The 20842-nt window shown below is 45.0% G+C and overlaps 1 protein-coding gene across 11 annotated transcripts in view; it reads left to right on the forward strand.

The window, feature by feature from the left end:
• The first annotated feature begins 1504 nt into the window (after positions 1-1504).
• LOC121576511 (arf-GAP with coiled-coil, ANK repeat and PH domain-containing protein 2) overlaps positions 1505-20842 on the forward strand; it is an 89994-nt gene continuing 70656 nt past the window's right edge. For 7 of the 11 annotated variants that reach the window (XM_041889702.2, XM_041889709.2, XM_041889705.2 and 4 more), the window contains exon 1: positions 1506-1965. In XM_041889702.2, coding sequence (XP_041745636.2) covers positions 1913-1965 — 53 coding nt within the window. In that variant the 5' untranslated portion in view covers positions 1506-1912. Of the gene's footprint in view, positions 1966-20842 lie in introns of all 11 variants that reach the window. The other 4 variants (XR_006661557.1, XM_041889703.2, XM_041889704.2 and 1 more) reach the window with 2 other exon arrangements.

Consider the following 20842-nt stretch of genomic DNA (forward strand, 5'->3'; position numbering starts at 1 on the left):
GCCTTGTGTTTTATTATGTGGCAGTAGTATGAAATACCATTATCGCCATTTGCTCTCAGGTTCATGTTTTTGATCCAGGTACAGACAAAAAGATCGCTCTATATGGCCACTAGATGGCAGTAGTGTACAATACATCTGTTCATATTGAGACGAGCTGTTACTAAATGCTTTTAGTTCTGTGGATTCATATTCTATAGTTTCTCCTTTGTATTAGAATAATCCATTGGCAACTAGATTAGGTATGATACCGACATTAAGGTTACAATTTATGTACAAATATGTACAACTTCTGATTTTTATTTCTACTAATCTTTATCACTATTTATGTTCGATCAAGTAAGAGAGGAAGAGGCAAAATGAGAGGTTTTACTCACAAAGTGAGGAGTTTTTGTACGGAGGTCAATGAGCGTTGAGTTTGGTCAGCTAACTGCTAATTTCCTACGTGGGGTTTATTTGATTGAATATTAGTTTCGTCATGTTTAGGTTGTTACGAATGCACTGATAGAAGTAAGTGGACGTAAGTGACATTTGGCCAATCTTGAAAAAACTACTATCTGGGAGTTGTTCCGGTTGTCATAGAGATGGATAGAGGACTCATCATGGATATAAACCTTCTTATTATGGACATTGCCATTGAGGGCGTCCACCATTTTAAAGTAGTCAACTGGGTGGGGATTCCCATAAATTGGGAGCAGTCAGCCAATGAAGAAAATTGACTAATTGTTTCACTGAATGTATAAATCTGAAGCATCCGGTTGGAATTTCCACTCACCACCAAATATGGTGATGAGAGGAAGTCCAGTGGCCAGCAGTGGGAGAAGATGCAGCCAGATGGATTTTGGCTGACATTCTGCTAATTTTCTCATCGATGGAACATTTGATTTCAATACAGTTTTCTGTTCCCAAAACTAGAATATGTTACGAACAGAGTGGGCTACGTTTTGTAGACTTTAGCCTTTGTCAACGTAAAAAAAAAATTGCGTTGTTTAGAAGGAGTGCAAGGGCGAATTGAGTTATTGCACACGGGGCTTCACAGGGAAGGCATTCCCTAACTGATATATGCAATACATGTTAGAACGCGCCAATAGGATCTCGCTAGTTCGTGCTTGGCTCTGCCCGCCCCCTTGCTTGTTCTGCTCACTGTGATTAATTTGCTTCCATTGGAAAAAACAGGATGTGGTCTATCTTGGGTTAATTATAAAAAATCTTTGGTATTAGCATGGGCAGGGCCATTGAGGGCGTCCACCATTTCAACGTAGTCAACTGGGTGGGACTTCCAACTTCATTGGCTGATCCTTCCTGGTGACCCTGTTGGAGTGATGTCCAAACGGGTCATCAAGAGGGATCAGCCAATCGTGAAGAAGAATATGTACTTCAACATGGCCCAGGCTGTCACAGATACAAAAATGAGTCCTCTATCTATCTCTATGGTTACAGTGCAGAAACTACCACATGTCCAGCCTCTAGTCCTGAAGAGAGCGTTCTCTTTGGATGTTCCAAGTATCACTCACGTCGTTTTTCATGGATCAGGAAGCACTTGACACGATGATTCGTAGATACAGCAGCAGCTTGTAGTGTAACGTTATGCGTGAAAGAAAAGCCTCATCTCACTGGCTGCTATGACCTAGCTAGTGAAGCGTTCTTTTCATATTGAGTTTAACCAACAAAAAAAATCAATTTTGGTATTTATTTAAGTAGTTATTTTACTTGTAACTGTTTATGGTTGCATTGTCGGGAGCCTATTATTTGCTAGCCAGCCACGCAGCGGCTAGCTGGCTAGTTGACCGACGTCTTGTGGATTGATATCTCAGCTCGCTGACGGTAACGTTAGTAGCGGGTAGCCGAGTCCAAGGCAAGGAACAGCTGCTTTTAATCTTAGTGTTTTAATCCCTGTTTTTACTTGTTAAAGAAGATGAAGATAACGGTGGAATTCGAGGAATGTCTCAAAGATTCTCCAAGATTCAGGTAGACCAAGTGTCCTCTATGCTTTGTTCCTACATGATCTAACAAGTTGGTCAATTTTAGCGAGCTAACATTACGCTATCTCATTTATTGTCAAAATAATTGGCTGGATAGCTAGCTAACGTTAGCTCAGGGGGTTCAGCTCTTGTCCCCTAGCTAGCTAAATTACCTAACCATTTATCTGTGAATGTGAGACGGAATAAAAAAACATAATGTCAATACAACGACTAGATTATTTGATTCTAGAGAGGAATGGTAGCTAGCTAAGTGAACACTGCCAGGGTCAACTCGGTTGTAGTTACCTGCATTGTAACCTCGATATCACAAGCACTTATTTTCTTTGGTTTGTTTGGGTCATGGGATGGGAGGATGTCATTCATGCTAATGACCAACATTAAAAATGAACATCCAGAGAGGTCTCAACTGGCAACCATATAGTTGCAAGTGTATTGCTGCTCATGATCCTACAGTAGTAGTAACGTTAGAGCTTGGTTCTAGGTTTTCAACAGTGCTGTCATTGACCTCATTACATTGTCTTGAGGAATATTAGGCTGTTAACAGCTCTAATATAATGCCCTGTGCTTGCTTTGAAGATGTACAAGATGCGTCACCCTGCCCTGCAGCCTATCAAAGGTTTGCCACCTTATGTAGTCAAATGTTTAGCCTTTGTTATCCAATTGTTATTTCATCGTATTCAGTAAAACTTGGGCTTGCCAAGCTTTGAGAAAGAGCCACCCCTTCCTCTCTGACTGCCCCCTCTCCCTCCCTCTGCGCTGAACAACATCCTCATCTCTTACAGAATGAGAAGCAGATGTTAGAAAGTTGTTGGCAGGAAATGTGGAAAGAGGCTTTTTTATGAGAACATTTCCTCAAGGATCAGCTTGGGGGATGAACGAAAAGCCTTCCAATCAGCTGAGCGTGAGACGATGACTGGCACTCTGGTTTGCACTGGTCGTGGTGGTGGCACCTGTGCATTCGTTTGGCTCCTTCACAAGACTTGTGATTCAAAATGCCTGCCATATCATAATTACATTTACATTTTCGTCATTTAGCAGACGCTCTTATCCAGAGCGACTTACAAATTGGTGCATTCTCCTTATATGATAGCCAGTGGGACAACCACTTTACAATAGTTTTTTAATTTTTTTGGGGGGTGGGGTAAGGGGGGGGGGGGGGGTAGAAGGATTACTTTATCCTATCCCAGGTATTCCTTAAAGAGGTGGGGTTTCAAGTGTCTCCGGAAGGTGGTGAGTGACTCCGCTGTCCTGGCGTCATGAGGGAGCTTGTTCCACCATTTGGGTGCCAGAGCAGCGAACAGTTTTGACTGGGCTGAGCGGGAACTGTGCTTCCGCAGAGGTAGGGGAGCCAGCAGGCCAGAGGTGGATGAACATAGTGCCCTCGTTTGGGTGTAGGGACTGATCAGAGCCTGAAGGTACGGAGGTGCCGTTCCCCTCACAGCTCCGTAGGCAAGCACCATGCTCTTGTAGCAGATGCGCGCTTCAACTGGAAGCCAGTGGAGTGTGCGGAGGAGCGGGGTGACGTGAGAGAAGTTGGGAAGGTCGAACACCAGACGGGCTGCGGCGTTCTGGATGAGTTGTAGGGGTTTAATGGCACAGGCAGGTAGCCCAGCCAACAGCGAGTTGCAGTAATCCAGACGGGAGATGATAAGTGCCTGGATTAGGACCTGTGCCGCTTCCTGTGTAAGGCAGGGTCGTACTCTCCGAATGTTGTAGAGCATGAACCTACAGGATCGGGTCACCGCCTTGATGTTAGCGGAGAACGACAGGGTGTTGTCCAGGGTCACGCCAAGGCTCTTTGCACTCTGGGAGGAGGACACAACGGAGTTGTCAACCGTGATGGCGAGATCATGGAACGGGCAGTCCTTCCCCGGGAGGAAGAGCAGCTCCGTCTTGCCGAGGTTCAGCTTGAGGTGGTGATCCGTCATCCACACTGATATGTCTGCCAGACATGCAGAGATGCGATTCGCCACCTGGTTATCAGAAGGGGGTATGGAGAAGATTAATTGTGTGTCGTCTGCGTAGCAATGATAGGAAAGGCCGTGTGAGGATATGACAGAGCCAAGTGACTTGGTGTATAGCGAGAATAGGAGAGGGCCTAGAACTGAGCCCTGGGAGACACCAGTGGTGAGAGCACGTGGTGCGGAGACAGATTCTCGCCACGCCACCTGGTAGGAGCGACCTGTCAGGTAGGACGCAATCCAAGAGTGAGCCGCGCCGGAGATGCCCAACTCGGAGAGGGTGGAGAGGAGGTCTAGAAGGACGAGCAGAGGAGAGGGAGTTAGCTTTAGCAGTGCGGAGAGCCTCCGTGACACAGAGAAGAGCAGTCTCAGTTGAATGACCAGTCTTGAAACCTGACTGGTTTGGATCAAGAAGGTCATTCTGAGAGAGATAGCAAGAGAGTTGGCTAAAGACGGCACGCTCAAGAGTTTTGGAGAGAAAAGAAAGAAGGGATACTGGTCTGTAGTTGTTGACATCGGAGGGTTCGAGTGTAGGTTTTTTGAGAAGGGGTGCAACTCTCGCTCTCTTGAAGACGGAAGGGACATAGCCAGCGGTCAAGGATGAGTTGATGAGCGAGGTGAGGTAAGGGAGAAGGTCTCCGGAGATGGTCTGGAGAAGAGAGGAGGGGATAGGGTCAAGCGGGCAGGTTGTTGTGCGGCCGGCCGTCACAAGTCGCAAGATTTCATCTGGAGAGAGAGGGGAGAAAGAAGTCAAAGCATAGGGTAGGGTAGTGTGAGCAGGACCAGCGGTGTCATTTGACTTAACAAACGAGGATCGGATGTCGTCAACCTTCTTTTCAAAATGGTTGACGAAGTCATCCACAGAGAGGGAGGAGGAGGGGGAGCAGGATTCAGCAGGGAGGAGAAGGTAGCAAAGAGCTTCCTAGGGTTAGAGGCAGATGCTTGGAATTTAGAGTGGTAGAAAGTGTCTTTAGCAGCAGAAACAGAGGAAGAAAATGTAGAGAGGAGGGGTGAAAAGATGCCAGATCCGCAGGGAGTCTAGTTTTCCTCCATTTCCGCTCGGCTGCCCGGAGCCCTGTTCTGTGAGCTCGCAATGAGTCGTCAAGCCACGGAGCAGGAGGGGAGGACCGAGCCGGCCGAGAGGATAGGGGACATAGAGAGTCAAAGGATGCAGAAAGGGAGGAGAGGAGGGTTGAGGAGGCAGAATCAGGAGATTGGAGGGAGAAGGATTGAGCAGAGGGAAGAGATGATAGGATGGAAGAGGAGAGAGTAGCGGGAGAGAGAGAGCGAAGGTTGCGACGGCGCATTACCATCTGAGTAGGGGCAGAGTGAGTAGTGTTGGAGGAGAGCGAGAGAGAAAAGGATACAAAGTAGTGGTCGGAGACATGGAGGGGAGTTGCAGGGAGATTAGTAGAAGAACAGCATCTAGTAAAGATGAGGTCAAGCGTATTGCCTGCCTTGTGAGTAGGGGGAGACGGTGTGAGGGTGAGGTCAAAAGAGGAGAGGAGTGGAAAGGAGGAGGCAGAGAGAAATGAGTCAAAGGTAGACGTAGGTAGGTTAAAGTCACCCAGAACTGTTAGGGGTGAGCCATCCTCAGGAAAGGAATTTATCAAGGCGTCAAGCTCATTGATGAACTCTCCAAGGGAACCTGGAGGGCGATAAATGATGTTAAGCTTGAATGGGCTAGTGACTGTGACAGCATGGAATTAAAATGAGGAGATAGACAGATGGGTCAGGGGAGAAAGCGAGAATGTCCACTGGGGAGAGATGAGGATTCCTGTGCCACCACCCCGCTGACCAGATGCTCTCGGGGTATGCGAGAACACATGGTCAGACGAGGAGAGAGCAGTAGGAGTAGCAGTGTTTTCTGTGGTAATCCATGTTTCCGTCAGCGCCAAGAAGTCGAGGGACTGGAGGGTAGCATAGGCTGAGATGAACTCTGCCTTGTTGGCCGCAGAACGGCAGTTCCAGAGGCTGCCGGAGACCTGGAAATCCACGTGGGTCGTGCATGCAGGGACCACCAGATTAGAGTGGCAGCAGCCACGCGGTGTGAGGCGTTTGTATAGCCTGTGCGGAGAGGAGAGAACAGGGATAGACAGACACATAGTTGACAGGCTACAGAAAATGGCTACAATAATGCAAAGGAGATCGGAATGAAATGAACTAAACATCTGGGAAAGCGAGAGAGCGGGGCCTCCCTCACTTACGTTTCACTGAAACACCCAAATATAACTCTCCCAACTTCCACCTCAGAAACTATAATTGTTGTAAACTACAGCGGTTCAATGTTTTCTAGAACTTAGTTTATTCAGCTAGCTAACTTGGTACAGTATTCTTCAGTGAAAACCGTCCAGGGCACCGAATCCTATGACGCCATAGCCAACTAGCATGCCAGCCTCCAACAACACGGTTTAGCACCAATACTCGGCCACAACAACCCACCAGTGTGTCAACACGCCAAGCAGATCATTCGTGTCCGTGTCTAAAGTTCTGGGTTAGTCCCGACAGCTTGAGCGAGTCCGTCGTCAACTTATTCAGCCAGTTAGTTAGCTAGAATAGTTAGCATACTAGCTAGCCATTGCTCTCTGCCAACGAAAAAAACTCCTCCCACGGCACGAACTCACAGAGAGAGCCAAGCTAACGTTAACTAGTCACCCATGTCCCGAATTCCCTTGAACGACTCTGGTTACCAGTAAGTAAAAACAAAACACAAATGTAGGTTATAACTTACCCCTAGCAGCTACTGTTAGCCAGCCAAGTGCAAAGCTAGCCACTGAATCGACTCACCCAGTTCGCGTCTGTTCGCTAGGTCGTTCCAGCTATTGTTTAGTTAGCTATCCAGGTAGCAACAAGCTAGCTACTAACTACCTAACGCCAACGCTTCAGACAATGAGGTTAGAAAAACAGCTGAATGGTAGGCAGCTAGCTGGCATAATTACAGGTACTCTCAAGCGTGAAACAACTATCCACAGTTGCTAATAGTTACCAGTAGCTACCTGCTAGTTAGTCCAGGTAGTGGGTTAGCTAGCCTCGTGCTTCACCGGGCTCAGCCGAATACAATAATTACATACAATAACCTACGATAACTACAATAACTACCTACAATACCTAACTACAATCTAAATACATGGTTTAAGCTTTACTCGACACCATATAAGCCACATAAGCCAAGCTTACCTCCCGCCAGAGAGAGAGACAACCTCACCCGACGACTCACAGCACCAATAATATGCCATTTAGCAGATGCATTTATCCAGAGCACCTTAGTCATGCGTGCATAATTTTTTTTACATATGGGTGGTCCTGGGAATCAGACCTATTATTTTGGGATTGCAAGCGCCATGCTCTACCAGCTGAGCTACAGAGGACGTTGTCATATCACACAGCCTAGTTTGCCTATGTGAATCAGGGTTCTCCCCAAACATTATGAGGTGCTGCTCTGCCTAGTGGACTGGCTGCGCCACTATTTTAAAAACTATTTGTTATCATATAAGGCATTTATTTTGCTCTTGATTGCAGGAAATGGCAGAGGTGTTCAAAAATGCCCCCCTCCGTGTCTCCCCCCGGCCGTACTCAGCAGCAAAACACGTTGTTAAAAAAATCCTGGGGAGAACCCTGTGAATGATGCCTACAGTCCCGCACAGACCCTCAAACAATATCTATAGTGATGATCTTTTCACCTCCATAGCGCCTGGTTAAAGGAAATACAATTATAAATAAATATTTCCATGCTGTAAACCGTCATCTGTCAGGAAGTTGGTTCATCTGTGAGCTTTCGTCAGACACCCACCAGCGCAGTCCACTGTGACAGGTAAACCTAAAGCCTAACAGCTGCCAGGTTTCTACTGACCCCTGCACTGTGGGGGGGGGGGGGGTCATCGCTTCCAGTCGCCTGACCCTAAGCACCGCTGGGGTTCAATCATTGTGGGTTAGAATTGACCAACATCCTTAAACAACAGACATTCTTTCCACTTTGACCACCATTACTTCACTCTGTTTTCCATGGTGTTTGATTTGGCAGAGAACAAAGAGAGAGCTGGAGAGTGATGGACAAAACAGGGATGCAGACCAGCAAGGAACAACTGTCTTTTGACATCTGTTTCCATTTGTGTGTGTCCACTTTCAATTCTGTACCAGTGAATGTGGAGTCCCCATACAGTGAGGGGAAAAAAGGATTTGATCCCCTGCTGATTTTGTACGTTTGCCCACTGACAAAGAAATGAGCAGTCTATAATTTTAATGGTAGGTTTATTTGAACAGTGAGAGACAGAATAACAACAACAAAATCCAGAAAAACGCATGTCAATAATGTTATAAATTGATTTGCATTTTAATGAGGGAAATAAGTATTTGACCCCCTCTCAATCAGAAAGATTTCTGGCTCCCAGGTGTCTTTTATACAGGTAACGAGCTAAGATTAGGAGCACACTCTTAAAGGGAGTGCTCCTAATCTCAGTTTGTTACCTGTATAAAAGACACCTGTCCACAGAAGCAATCAATCAATCAGATTCCAAACTCTCCACCATGGCCAAGACCAAAGAGCTCTCCGAGGATGTCAGGGACAAGATTGTAGATCTACACAAGGCTGGAATGGGCTACAAGACCATCGCCAAGCAGCTTGGTGAGAAGGTGACAACAATAACACACTACGCCGTGAAGGACTGAAATCCTGCAGTGCCCGCAAGGGCCCCCTGCTCAAGAAAGCACATATACAGGCCCATCTGAAGTTTGACAATGAACATCTGAATGATTCAGAGGAGAACTGGGTGAAAGTGTTGTGGTCAGATGAGACCAAAATCGAGCTCTTTGGCATCAACTCAACTCGCCGTGTTTGGAGGCGGAGGAATGCTGCCTATGACCCCAAAAACACCATCCCCACCGTCAAACATGGAGGTGGAAACATTATGCTTTAGAGGTGTTTTTCTGCTAAGGGGACAGGACAACTTCACCGCATCAAAGGGACGATGGACGGCGCCATGTACTGTCAAATCTTGGGTGAGAACCTCCTTCCCTCAGCCAGGGCATTGAACATGGGTCGTGGGTGGGTATTCCAGCATGACAATGACCCAAAACACACGGCCAAGGCATCAAAGGAGTGGCTCAAGAAGAAGCACATTAAGGTCGTGGAGTGGCCTAGCCAGTCTCCAGACCTTAATCCCATAGAAAATCTGTGGAGGGAGCTGAAGGTTCGAGTTGCCAAACGTCAGCATCGAAACCTTAATGACTTGGAGAAGATCTGCAAAGAGGAGTGGGACAAAATCCCTCCTGAGATGTGTGCAAACCTGGTGGTCAACTACAAGAAACGTCTGACATCTGCTATTGCCAACAAGGTTTTGCCACCAAGTACTAAGTCATGCTTTGCAGAGGGGTCAAATACTTATTTCCCTCATTAAAATGCAAATCAATTTATAACATTTTCGACATGTGTTTTTCTGATTTTTGTTGTTGTTATTCTGTCTCTCACTGTTCAAATAAACCTACCATTAAAATTATAGACTGATGTCTTTGTCAGTGGGCAAACGTACAAAATCAGCAGGGGATCAAATACTTTTTTCCCTCACTGTATGTGGGATGTTTTTTTCCCAAGTGGGTAGGCAACTGTCACGAGAATTGTTATCTCAATGGTTGAACTCAACTATCACTCAAGCTTTGAATAGTTCCCAGAGGGTGTAAGGCTCTGGTTTAATAATGAATTAAACAAAGTCCCGTTCTGCAATAGGTCAGTCTTTTTATTCATGAGAGCTCTGGCGCTAAAAACACACACACCCTTTTTATATACCTTCACACAAAGGAACTTTGCTCCGCCCACCTTTAGGCGACCTGTGACTTTCCACAGTATAGAATGTTTATGTCAGCAGTTTCTAGGTCCCCATTACTATGGAATGTTCGCCTCCAACAGTTTCTACCCATCTTCCCTGTTAGTGGTTTTATTGTCTTAAAACTCTAACACAGTTTACACATTTATACAGTATTGGGGTGGAAACACTTTAGTCGTTACTTTACACATTTTAGATGTAGCTAAAGTTATTAAATAAAATACAATTTTATTTGCCACATGCGCCGAATACAACAGGTGTAGACATTACCGTGAAATGCTTTCTTACAGTCCGGGACTCGGATGCCAAAAGGATGCAGATCCTGTACACCTTATTTGCAATATGTTATGAGATTGATTGCTGAAATATCTACTCTAGCTCACTGAAGGGTTTTCAGTACAGTTATACTTGCTCCTCTTCAAATATGCAATTTGAAATTCCCGGAAGAGTACCATAAGAATATTATTTTCTCTGATCTGTGGGATTAAGTTCACGTCTGCTTTTCAGATCCGGCTAAACCCAATGGAACTTTCCTACAGTCATTATTAACGTTTTCAGTGACAGTTAGGCCTAGACTAGGCAATATGTTGGTTATGACGAACTTTGAACCAAATGTAAGACTTTAAAGCTTGCGTCAAACACATTCTGCGGAGGGCTGAGTGTCTGCAGGTTTTCACTCTACCCTTGTACTTGATTAATTAAGCTCACTAATTAGTAAGGAACTCCCCTCACCTGGCTGTCTAGGGCTTAATTGAAAGGAAAAGCCAAAAATCCGCAGACAATTTCTTTTTTTGTGACAGTTTGGTTTTGCGCACAGTTGTTCGACCCATTCATTTCAGCTTACAGTATATCCAGGTTTGAGGAAGTTTGCCGTTTCATTTTGCAATTATGGATTGGCCTTATGTTCTCCTTCCTCCTCACCCTGTAACATTCTTGTAATTGAAAGTCGTGCAGAAACCGAGCTTGACTGAGTGTCATAGGCCGCTTGATAATGGTACCAATTTGACTTGCCACAGCTGACGCCTCAACACTAGCATTGATAATGCAGAGGACAGCGCCGGATACATTCACCACAGTTCAAGAACGTTGACGGTGGTCCGGCCAGACCCTGGGCTAACTTTAGTTAACCTTTTGTTAGTTTCTCACAGAAGTCAAGTGCTGGTTGTAAACAAACGTCTTTGCTTTCCTTCAGGTGAGGCCATTTGCACGCACGATGTAGCCTCAGCCTAATCTACGATTCCCTTGTGATTTTACGGGATCCCATTAACATTAGTAATGAACACACAGGACATGCTTGCTTAACAGACTATTGAGCAGCCGGGACTCTACTGGGTACAGTAGCGAATTCATCTTTATCACTGTCCTCTTTTTAAAATGGGTATGCTCAAGGTTGAGGTTTGTGGTTATAACTGACTTTTGGGTACGCCTTTTGGATCTAGCCTACAGTTGAGCAGAACACTTGAGACGTTTTCTATCAGCCGATTACACTGCAACAGAATAGTGGTATGGGGATCATCAGAAAGTTCTGGGTGAAGTCCGAGGACATGTGTTGATTGTGTTTCTCTCTTGATCTTGGTCCCTAGTTACTGTAACTGAATGACACAACCAATCACACACAAACACTTGCTTACACTCATTGAGTCCCTTAGCCTGCACCATCTGGGGGCATACTGTACTTTGCCTAAGATCCTTCATTTTAATTTGACCACCAAGGATTTCATCTTGTTTATGTTATTCCTGAGAGTTTGTGTGTAATGGTGGGTTTTTACCCCAGCGGGAACCCCCTCCCTCCAACACATCCCCCGCTCTCTAACAATTACAGGATATACGCCACGGCACGGGCTCGGCCCAGTGCTGTGGCGTTACAGAAAAGTATGAAGGAGACGTATCCATGTTGGGACTGTCATCCTTTCCCTCTCAAACCCCACTTTCTGCTTGTCTCGTAGGATCCTACAGGATATCGACGTCCCCACAAGTTGGCAGGAAGAGGCTGTGCGAGACGGCCTTTGATTTTGGGAGGTGTTTTTTTAAGTACTGCTCAGATCGGTGCCTCAGTTTCACTGTGTCGGGCCCCCTGAGAGGAGGCCATTGTGTTGAGGGGTGTGTCTGTGTGACTAACCAGTTTAAATGCCTCACTCCCACTCTAAGGCTAACACACAAACCCCTCATGGCCCACAGCCAGCAGAACACCTCTAAGTAGCCAGAGCCTGTCTCTGGCAACGCTCAATGAGTCATTGTTTAGAAACGATACAGGTCTATATCAGTGCTCCACCACCTCTATTATGGCCATTTTGATTCAGTCTGAGTCTTTTTTTGGTGTGGACATGGGTGAGAAGGTTGGCTAAGTGTAGCCTAAACAGAGTCCCCACTACTCTCCATCTTGACAAGCCCGTCCACACCCTCCCAGTTTTAGCACTGCGTTGTGAAACGGTAAAGCGGATGATGTGTGTCAGCCAGGGCGACATGACAGTGGTTTGGCCTAAAACCGGGGCGATATAGGGGAGTTGGTACTTCTTACAGATGAAGTAGGACCTACGTTGTTGGACTTCCAGATGGGCCCTGTTGATGTCAAAGCTTCCCCAAACACTGATCTAGAATCAGCTTTCTCTTCCCTAGTGAACTGAATCTAAACTACAGCAGCCTAACCCAAACATTACCTTGGACCAGTGCCTTGAGGCTGCTTCTACATCTTGGCCTAGACGGCCTCGCCTCTGCAATGCTGAGTTGGCCTCTCTGTTATTGATGTGGTTTCCCCAGACCTGATTGAAATTAGTCTTCATGGGCCTGTTTCAGGCTCCCTCACACAAGTCTGAATCTCAATCACACCCAAACTGCCCAAAAAATAGTTTTTCTCACTCTCGCAATACTTGCTTTTTCATACTGCAATAAAGGGCTATTAATCATGTGGTTTTTATTATCTCACCAGATTGTTCTGTTGTCTGGCCTCTTCTGAGAGGGAAATCTGTATACACATACTTTCGCACTGATTCAAATTAGAGGTTACTGAGTGTGCTGGTCTTGCTGGTCAGTCCCTGTCCTTTCTCCCAGAGTGGATTGGACCAGATTACCTCCTCTTCAGATGTCTGCCTTTTTGGCGGCAGCCGTCTTTATTTTTAGATGGCGAGAGACCGATACCTGCATTTTGGCCAGGATCCATTTGAGAGGAAGTAGGGACACCTCTATATGTTGCTTTTTATCACAGATCAGCTTGAGTTCTGGTGATGCAGGGATGGGAGCTGGACTTTTAAAGCCATTATGAAACGATGTGGTAATAACCAATGTATTACATCAAATCAAATGTTATTGGTCACATACACGTGTTTAGCAGATGTTACTGCGGGTGTAGCGAAGTGCTTCTAGCTCCGACAGTGCAGTAATATCTAACAATTTCACAACATATACCCAATACGCACAAATCTAAGTAAGGAATGAATATATACATATATGGACAAGCAATGTTAGAGTGAAATGAACTAAGATATTATAGAATACAGTATATACATATGAGATGAGTAATGCAAGATATGTAAACATTTATTAAAGGGGCTAGTGTTCCATTTCTTAAAGTGGCCAGTGATTTCTAGTCTATGTCTATAGGCAGCAGCCTCTAATGTGCTAGTGATGGCTGTTTAACAGTCTGATGGCCTGGAGATAGAAGCTGTTTTTCAGTCTCTCGGTCCCAGCTTTGATGTATCTGTACTGACCTCGCTTCTGGATGATAGCGGGGTGAACAGGCATTGGCTCGGTTGGTTGATGTCCTTGATGATCTTTTTAGCCTTCCTGTAACATCGGGTGCTGTAGGTGTCCTGGAGGGCGGGTAGTTTGCCCCCGGTAATGCGTTGTGCAGACCACACCACCCTCTGGAGAGCCCTGCGGTTGCGGGCGGTGCAGTTGCCGTACCAGGCGGTGATGCAGCCCAACAGGATGCTGTCAATTGTGCATCTGTAAAAGTTTGTGAGGGTTTTAGGTGCCAAGCCAAATTTCTTTAGCCTCCTGAGGTTGAAGAGGCTCTGTTGCGCCTTCTTCACCACACTGTCTGCGTGGGTGGACCATTTCAGTTTGTCAGGGATGTGTACGCCAAGGAACTTGAAGCTTTCCACCTTCTCCACTGCGGTCCCGTCGATGTGGATAGGGGGTTGCCCCCTCTGCTGTTTCCTGAAGTCCACGATCATCTCCTTTGTTTTGTTGACGTTGACTGAGAGGTTATTTAATTAAGATGTGTTGGGGCACAATCATCAGTCTGCTGCTGATTAACTACTGATCCTTATCAGTCTGCTGCTGATTAACTACTGATCCTTATTAATTAACAATATTCCTCAAGTGAGCGTCATTATTTCATTATTCAGCACCAACCTCGTAGTTTTCTTTCACATGCCTCCTATTTAAAGTCTAGCTTTAAAGACCCAAGTGTTGTGTCTGGTACTTTACCAATACATTGTAATGTTTGGAAATGCTGTGTGTGTGTGTGTGTGTACAGTGCCTTCGGAAAGTATTCAGACCCCTTCACTTTTTCCACATTTTGTTACGTTTACAGCCTTATTCTAAAATGGATTAAATTGTTTTTCCCCTCATCGATCTACACACCCCATAATGACAAAGCAAAAACAGGTTTTGCAAATGTATAAAAATAAATAAGAAATATCACATTTACATAAGTATTCAGACCCTTTACTCAGTACTTTGTTGAAGCACCTTTGGCAGCGATTACAGCCTCAAATCTTCTTGGGTGTGATGTTACAAGCTTGGCACCTGTATTTGGGGAGTTTCTCCCATTCTTCTCTGCAGATCCTCTCAAGCTCTGTCAGGTTGGATGGGGAGCGTCGCTGCACAGCTATTTTCAGGTCTCTCCAGAGATGTTAGATCGGGTTCAGGTCCGAGCTCTGGCTGGGCCACTCAAGGACATTCAGAGACTTGTCCCGAAGCCACTCCTGCGTTGTCTTGGCTGTGTGCTTAGGGTCATTGTCTTGTTGGAAGGTTAACCTTCGCCCCAGTCTGAGGCCCTGAGCGCTCTGGAGCAGGTTTTGATCAAGAATCTCTCTGTACTTTGCTCCGTTCATCTTTCCCTCAATCCTGACTAGTCTCCCTGCCACTGAAAAACATCTCCACAGCATGATGCTGCCACCACCATGCTTCACCGTAGGGATGGTGCCAGGTTTCCTCCAGACGTGGCTCTTAGTATTCAGGCCAAATAGTTCAATCTTGTTTTCATCAGACCAGAGAATCTAGTTGCTCATGGTCTGAGAGTTCTTTAGTTGCCTTTTGACAGCCCGCTTGGAGATTGCCATGTGCCTTTTCCTGAGGAGTGGCTTCCGTCTGGCCACTCTACCATAAAGGCCTGATTAGTGGAGTGCTGCAGAGATTTGTATTTTTTATGGATCCCCATTAGCTGCTGCCAAGGCAGCAGCTACTCTTCCTGGGGTCCAGCAAAATTTAAGGCAGTTATAGATTTTAAAAACATTTACAATACATTCACAACAGATTTCACAACATATTAAGTGTGTGCCCTCAGGCCCCAACTCTACTACCACATATCTACAACACAAAATCTATGTGTGTATAGTGCGTATGCTATCGTGTGTTTGTATGCATGTACCTATGTTTGTGTTGCTTCGCAGTCCCCGCTGTTCCATAAGGTGTATTTTTGTATTTTTTTAATCTAATTTTACTGCTGGCATGAGTTACTTGATGTGGAATAGAGTTCCATGTACAGCTCGGTGCATTCAACATGTCAATACCTCTCACAAATACAAGTAGTGATGAAGTCAATCTCTCCTCCACTTTGAGCTAGGAGAGATTGACATGCATATTATTTATGTTAGCTCTCTGTGTACATCCAAGGGCCAGCCGTGCTGCCCTGTTCTGAGCCAATTGCAATTTCCCTAAGTCCCTCTTTGTGGCACCTGACCACACAACTGAACAGTAGTCCAGGTGTGACAAAACTAGGACCTGTTGGACCTGCCTTGTTGATAGTGCTGTTAAGAATGCAGAGCAATGCTTTATTATGGACAGACTTCTCCCCATCCTAGCTACTGTTGTATCAATATGTTTTGACCATGACAGTTTACAATCCAGAGTTACTCCAAGCAATTTAGTCTCCTCAACTTGCTCAAATTCCATATTATTCATTACAAGATTTAGTTGAGGTTTAGGACCAGTTAATGATTTGTCCCAAATGCAACACTTTTCTCGTTTTTGAAATATTTAGGACTAACTTATTCCTTGCCATCCATTCCAAAACTAACTGCAGCTCTTTGTTAAGTGTTGCTGTCATTTCAGTTGCTGTAGTAGCTGACTTGTATAGTGTTGAGTCATCTGCATACATAGACACACTGACTTTACTCAAAGCCCGTGGCATGTTGTTAGTAAAGATTGAAAAAAGTAAGGGGCCTAGACAGCTGCCCTGGGGAATTCCTGATTCTACCTGGATTATGTTGGAGAGGCTTCCATTTTAAAGAACATTCTCTGTGTTCTGTTAGACCGGTAACTCTTTATCCAAAATATAGCAGGGGGTGTAAAGCCATAACACATACGTTTTTCCAGCAACAGACTATGATCGATAATGTCAAAAGCTGCACTGAAGTCTAACAAAACAGCCCCAAAACAAATGGTTGTCCTTCTGGAATGTTCTCCCATCTCCACAGAGGAACTCTGGAGCTCTGTAAGAGTGACCATCAGGTTCTTTGTCACCTCCCTGACCAAGGCCCTTCTCCCCCGATTGTTCAGTTTGGCCGGGTGGCCAGCTCTAGGAAGAGTCTTGGTGGTTCCAAACTTCTTCCATTTAAGAATGATTGAGCCCACTGTGTTTTTGGAACCTTCAATGCTGCAGACATTTTTTGGTACCTTTCCCAAGATCTGTGCCTCGACACAATCCTGTCTCGGAGTTCTACGGACAATTCCTTCAACCTCATGGCTTGGTTTTGCTCTGACATTCTCTGTCAACTGTGGGACCTTATATAAACCAAATCATGTCCAATCAATTGAAGAAACATCTCAAGGATGATCAATGGAAACAGGATGCACCTGAGCTCAATTTCGAGTCTCATAGCAAAGGGTCTGAATACTTACAGTACCAGTCAAAAGTTTGGACACACCTACTCATTCCAGGGTTTTTCTTTATTTTTACTATTGTTTACATTTTAGAATAATAGTGAAGACATCAAAACTATGAAATAACACCCATGGAATCATTTAGTAACCAAAAAAGTGTTAAACAAATCAAAATATATTTTAGATTCTTCAAAGTAGCCACCCTTTGCTTTAATGACAGCTTAGCACACTCTTTAAATTCTCTCAACCAGCTTCACCTGGAATGCTTTTCCAACAGTCTTGAAGGAGTTCCCACATATGCTGAGCACTTGTTGGCTGCTTTTCCTTCGCTTTGCGGTCCAACTCATCCCAAACCATCCCAATTGGGTTGAGGTCGGGGGATTATGGAGGCCAGGTCATCTGATGCAGCCCTCCATCACTCTCCTTCTTGGTAAAATAGCCTTTACACAGCCTGGAGGTGTTTTGGGTCATTGTCCTGTTGAAAAACAAATGATAGTCCCACTAAGCTCAAACCAGATGGGATGATGTATCGCTGCAGAATGCTGTGGTTGCCATGCTGGTTAAGTGTGCCTTGAATTCTAAATAAATCACCGACAGTGTCACCAGCAACGCACCATCACACCACCACCTCCATGCTTCACGGTGGGAACCACACATGCAGAGATAATCCGTTCACCCACACTGCATCTCACAAAGACACAGCGGTTTGAACCAAACATCTCCAATTTGGACTCCAGACCAAAATACAAATTTCCACCGGTCTAATGTCCATAGCTCGTCTCTTCTTCTTATTGGTGTCCTTTAGTAGTGGTTTCTTTGCAGCAATTCGACCATGAAGGCCTGATTCACACAGTCTCCTCTGAACAGTTGAACTCTGTGAAACATTTATTTGGGCTGCAATCTGAGGCTGGTAACTCTAATGAACTTATCCTCTGCGGTAGAGGTAACTTCCTTTCCTGTGGCGGTCCTCATGAGAGCCAGTTTCATCATAGCTCTTGATGGTTTGTGCGACCTGAAGTTGAAGAAACGTCCAAAGTTCTTGAAATGTTCCGTGTTGACTGACCTTCATGTCTTAAAGTAATGATGAACTGTCATTTCTCTTTGCTTATTTGAGCTGTTCTTGACATAATATGGACTTGGTCTTTTACCAACTAGGGCGATCTTCTGTATACCACCCCTAACTTGTCGCAACACAACTGATTGGCTCAAACACATTAAGAAGGAAAGAAATTGCACACATTAGCTTTCAACAAGGCACACCTGTTAATTGAAATGCATTCCAGGTGACTACCTCATGAAGCTGGTTGAGAGAATGCCAAGAGTGTGCAAAGCTGTCATCAAGGCAAAGGGTGGCTACTTTGAAGATTCTAAAATATATTTTGTTTTGTTTAACACTTTTTTGGTTACTACATGATTCCATATGTGTTATTTCATAGTTTTTATGTCTTCACTATTATTCTACAACGTGGAAAATAGTAAAAATAAAGAAAAACCCTTGAATGAGTAGGCGTGTCCAAACCTTTGACTGGTACTGTGTATATATATTATATTTTGTGGAGGCTATGGTTTAGCAGCGGTGGTGTGCAGCTGCTGAATGCATATAGGGGAAACACTGGCATTGCAGGTATTGCTATCGCTTCATTGGACCCACACATAAGTACAATACCCCATATTCCTCTAAGTATGCAGCTGGTGTTGCGAAAACAGCTGCAGTGTCTTGCTATGCTCTAACCTAAACAGTGAAGAAAATCAAATTTTCCCTCTCACAGATAGGCCTGCTTAACTATTGGCAAACGAAGCAATCCTAATGTTTTTGTTCATTATGTTGCCTTAACTCGATTCTCCGTACTGACTTGATTTAGACTCTTGGAGGTTGTTGATCTCTCAGAGCTCAGTATCATCCTGCTGTTGTTTTTCTTTCAAGCCACGCTTATAATGCACAGCCTGCTTATAATTCGACGCTATTCTATGACCTGTAGTTTGGTGCAGTAGCATAAGAGTAGCAGTAGTAACCCAAAGTCACTGACAACCGCAACGTAGCCAGCGTGTGGTGACCAGTACAGCTACTGAGTTTGTGGAAGCGGTATGTGGGTAGACTTAGCTAAAATTACTCACGCAGCAAATGTGCAGAATTAGCCTAGTAGGGTCGCTGCGTTTCCCCAGCTGTGGCAGTAGCCTAAATATATAAGCAGCAACATTTTAATGGTAGCTGTACATTTTTAGTAGTCTAGTGGTAACGGTAGCAGCAACATTAGTGGTAGGTAGCCGTTGTGATAGCTGGGCCTGTTTATTTTTTTTTATAGCTTTGTCAGTGAATTCCTGGTCTAAAGCGCTACCTTTTTGTCTCTGTGAACTTCCCTCGTTAGTGTGACTCGCTCTCTCTCTCTACTCGTTATACAGACATACAATGGAGGCCGTGGCTGTGAGACTACGTCCCAGAATCACACCTTTATTATCCTCTGTCAGCACGTTCACAAGTTCTCCCCCGAGGCAGAGTTTCATATGAAAAGAAAACATTCATTTTGTCTTGGCTAGAGAGAGCAGGAAAGTGGACAAATTCATTTAGATTTTAGTTAGATAGCAGCTATTGGGATTTTTCTAAGGAATTGACCAGAACAAACCACCATTAATTACCAGACTACTTAGCCCTAGATCTACATTATTATTCCCAGGGGGATATGAAGTTGGGCCTAACCTTTTTAAGTCTTATCCCTTAAAGTTGAATCAGGTCGAATATTGTTAGTTGTGTGAAAGTGGCCACTCAAACTTTGGATGTTGTCATCAGCGCAGGTGTGATTTAAACCCTTGTCATCTTCCATTGATATTTTCCAAGAGGCATAGTCATCCAACTTAACCTTTTATTATGAATGATAAATCAATGAAATGGCATTTGTCTGTGGCCTCCTAGACAGTCATTTTTATTTAACAGTGCTCTGTCATTGTGGAGAGCACATAGGGATAATTGAACCTGTTGAATCCATTTGTTCCTTTTCATTTAGTCCCAATCTATTCGTTTTTTTAAACAGAAGGGGGATGGTGGTCTAAGGCACTGCACGCAGTGCTTGAGGCATCTCTACAGACCCGTGTTCGATCCCAGGCTGTGTCGCAGCCGGCCGCGACCGGGAGACCCATGAGGTGGCGCACAATTGGCCCAGCGTCATCCGGGTTAGGGGAGGGTTTGGCCGGCTGGGAAGTCCTTGTGGCCAGTTGTACGGTGTTTCCTCCGACACATTGGTGCGGCTGGATTCCGGGTTAAACGAGCAGTGTGTCAAGAAGCAGTGCGGCTTGGCAGGGTCGTGTTTCGGAGGACACATGGCTCTCGACCTTCGCCTCTCCCGAGTCCGTAAGGGAGTTGCAGCGATGGGACAAGACTGTAACTACCAATTTGGATATCACGAAATTGGGGAGAATAAGGGGTAAAAAGGACCCAAAAAAACAAAAGGCGAATATCTAATGCTAAATAACTGGTATTTTGGGCAGGTGGGGTGGAATCAATGGCTTCAGCAGCTGGAGTGTGCAGTGTACCATCATTATCATATCTGACATCTGTCTATATTGCACATTGCAAGTAGGAATCAGTGGCAGCCCATATCAACCTAGAACATCCCATATTAACCTAGAACATCCCATATCATCCTAGAACATCCCATATCAACCTAGAACATCCCATATCATCCTAGAACATCCCATATCAACCTAGAACATCCCATATCATCCTAGAACATCCCATATCAACCTAGAACTGCCCATATCAACCTAGAACTGCCCAGCGGAATTGTGAAACAAACAACAAAGGAATGTAGCCTATGGAGTGACTTGGCTTCTTGTCTGAAATATAATGGGTGGCTGGAGTGACAGCTCAATCATAGCTCTTTGGCTTCAGCCAGCTCCTGATAAACAGATGTCATTTGGAAAGCTGTCAGACTGTGAGGATGCATTATGTCTGTAAAAAGGCTTTTACAACGCCCCACAGTTTGTTAGCTGTTAGTTCGGTGTAGGTGCATTGATAGGTTGTTCGGCTCCATTTTTGTGCCAGTAG

This window comes from Coregonus clupeaformis, chromosome 11 (assembly GCF_020615455.1).
Source record: "Coregonus clupeaformis isolate EN_2021a chromosome 11, ASM2061545v1, whole genome shotgun sequence".
In the NCBI taxonomy this organism is placed as follows: domain Eukaryota; kingdom Metazoa; phylum Chordata; class Actinopteri; order Salmoniformes; family Salmonidae; genus Coregonus; species Coregonus clupeaformis.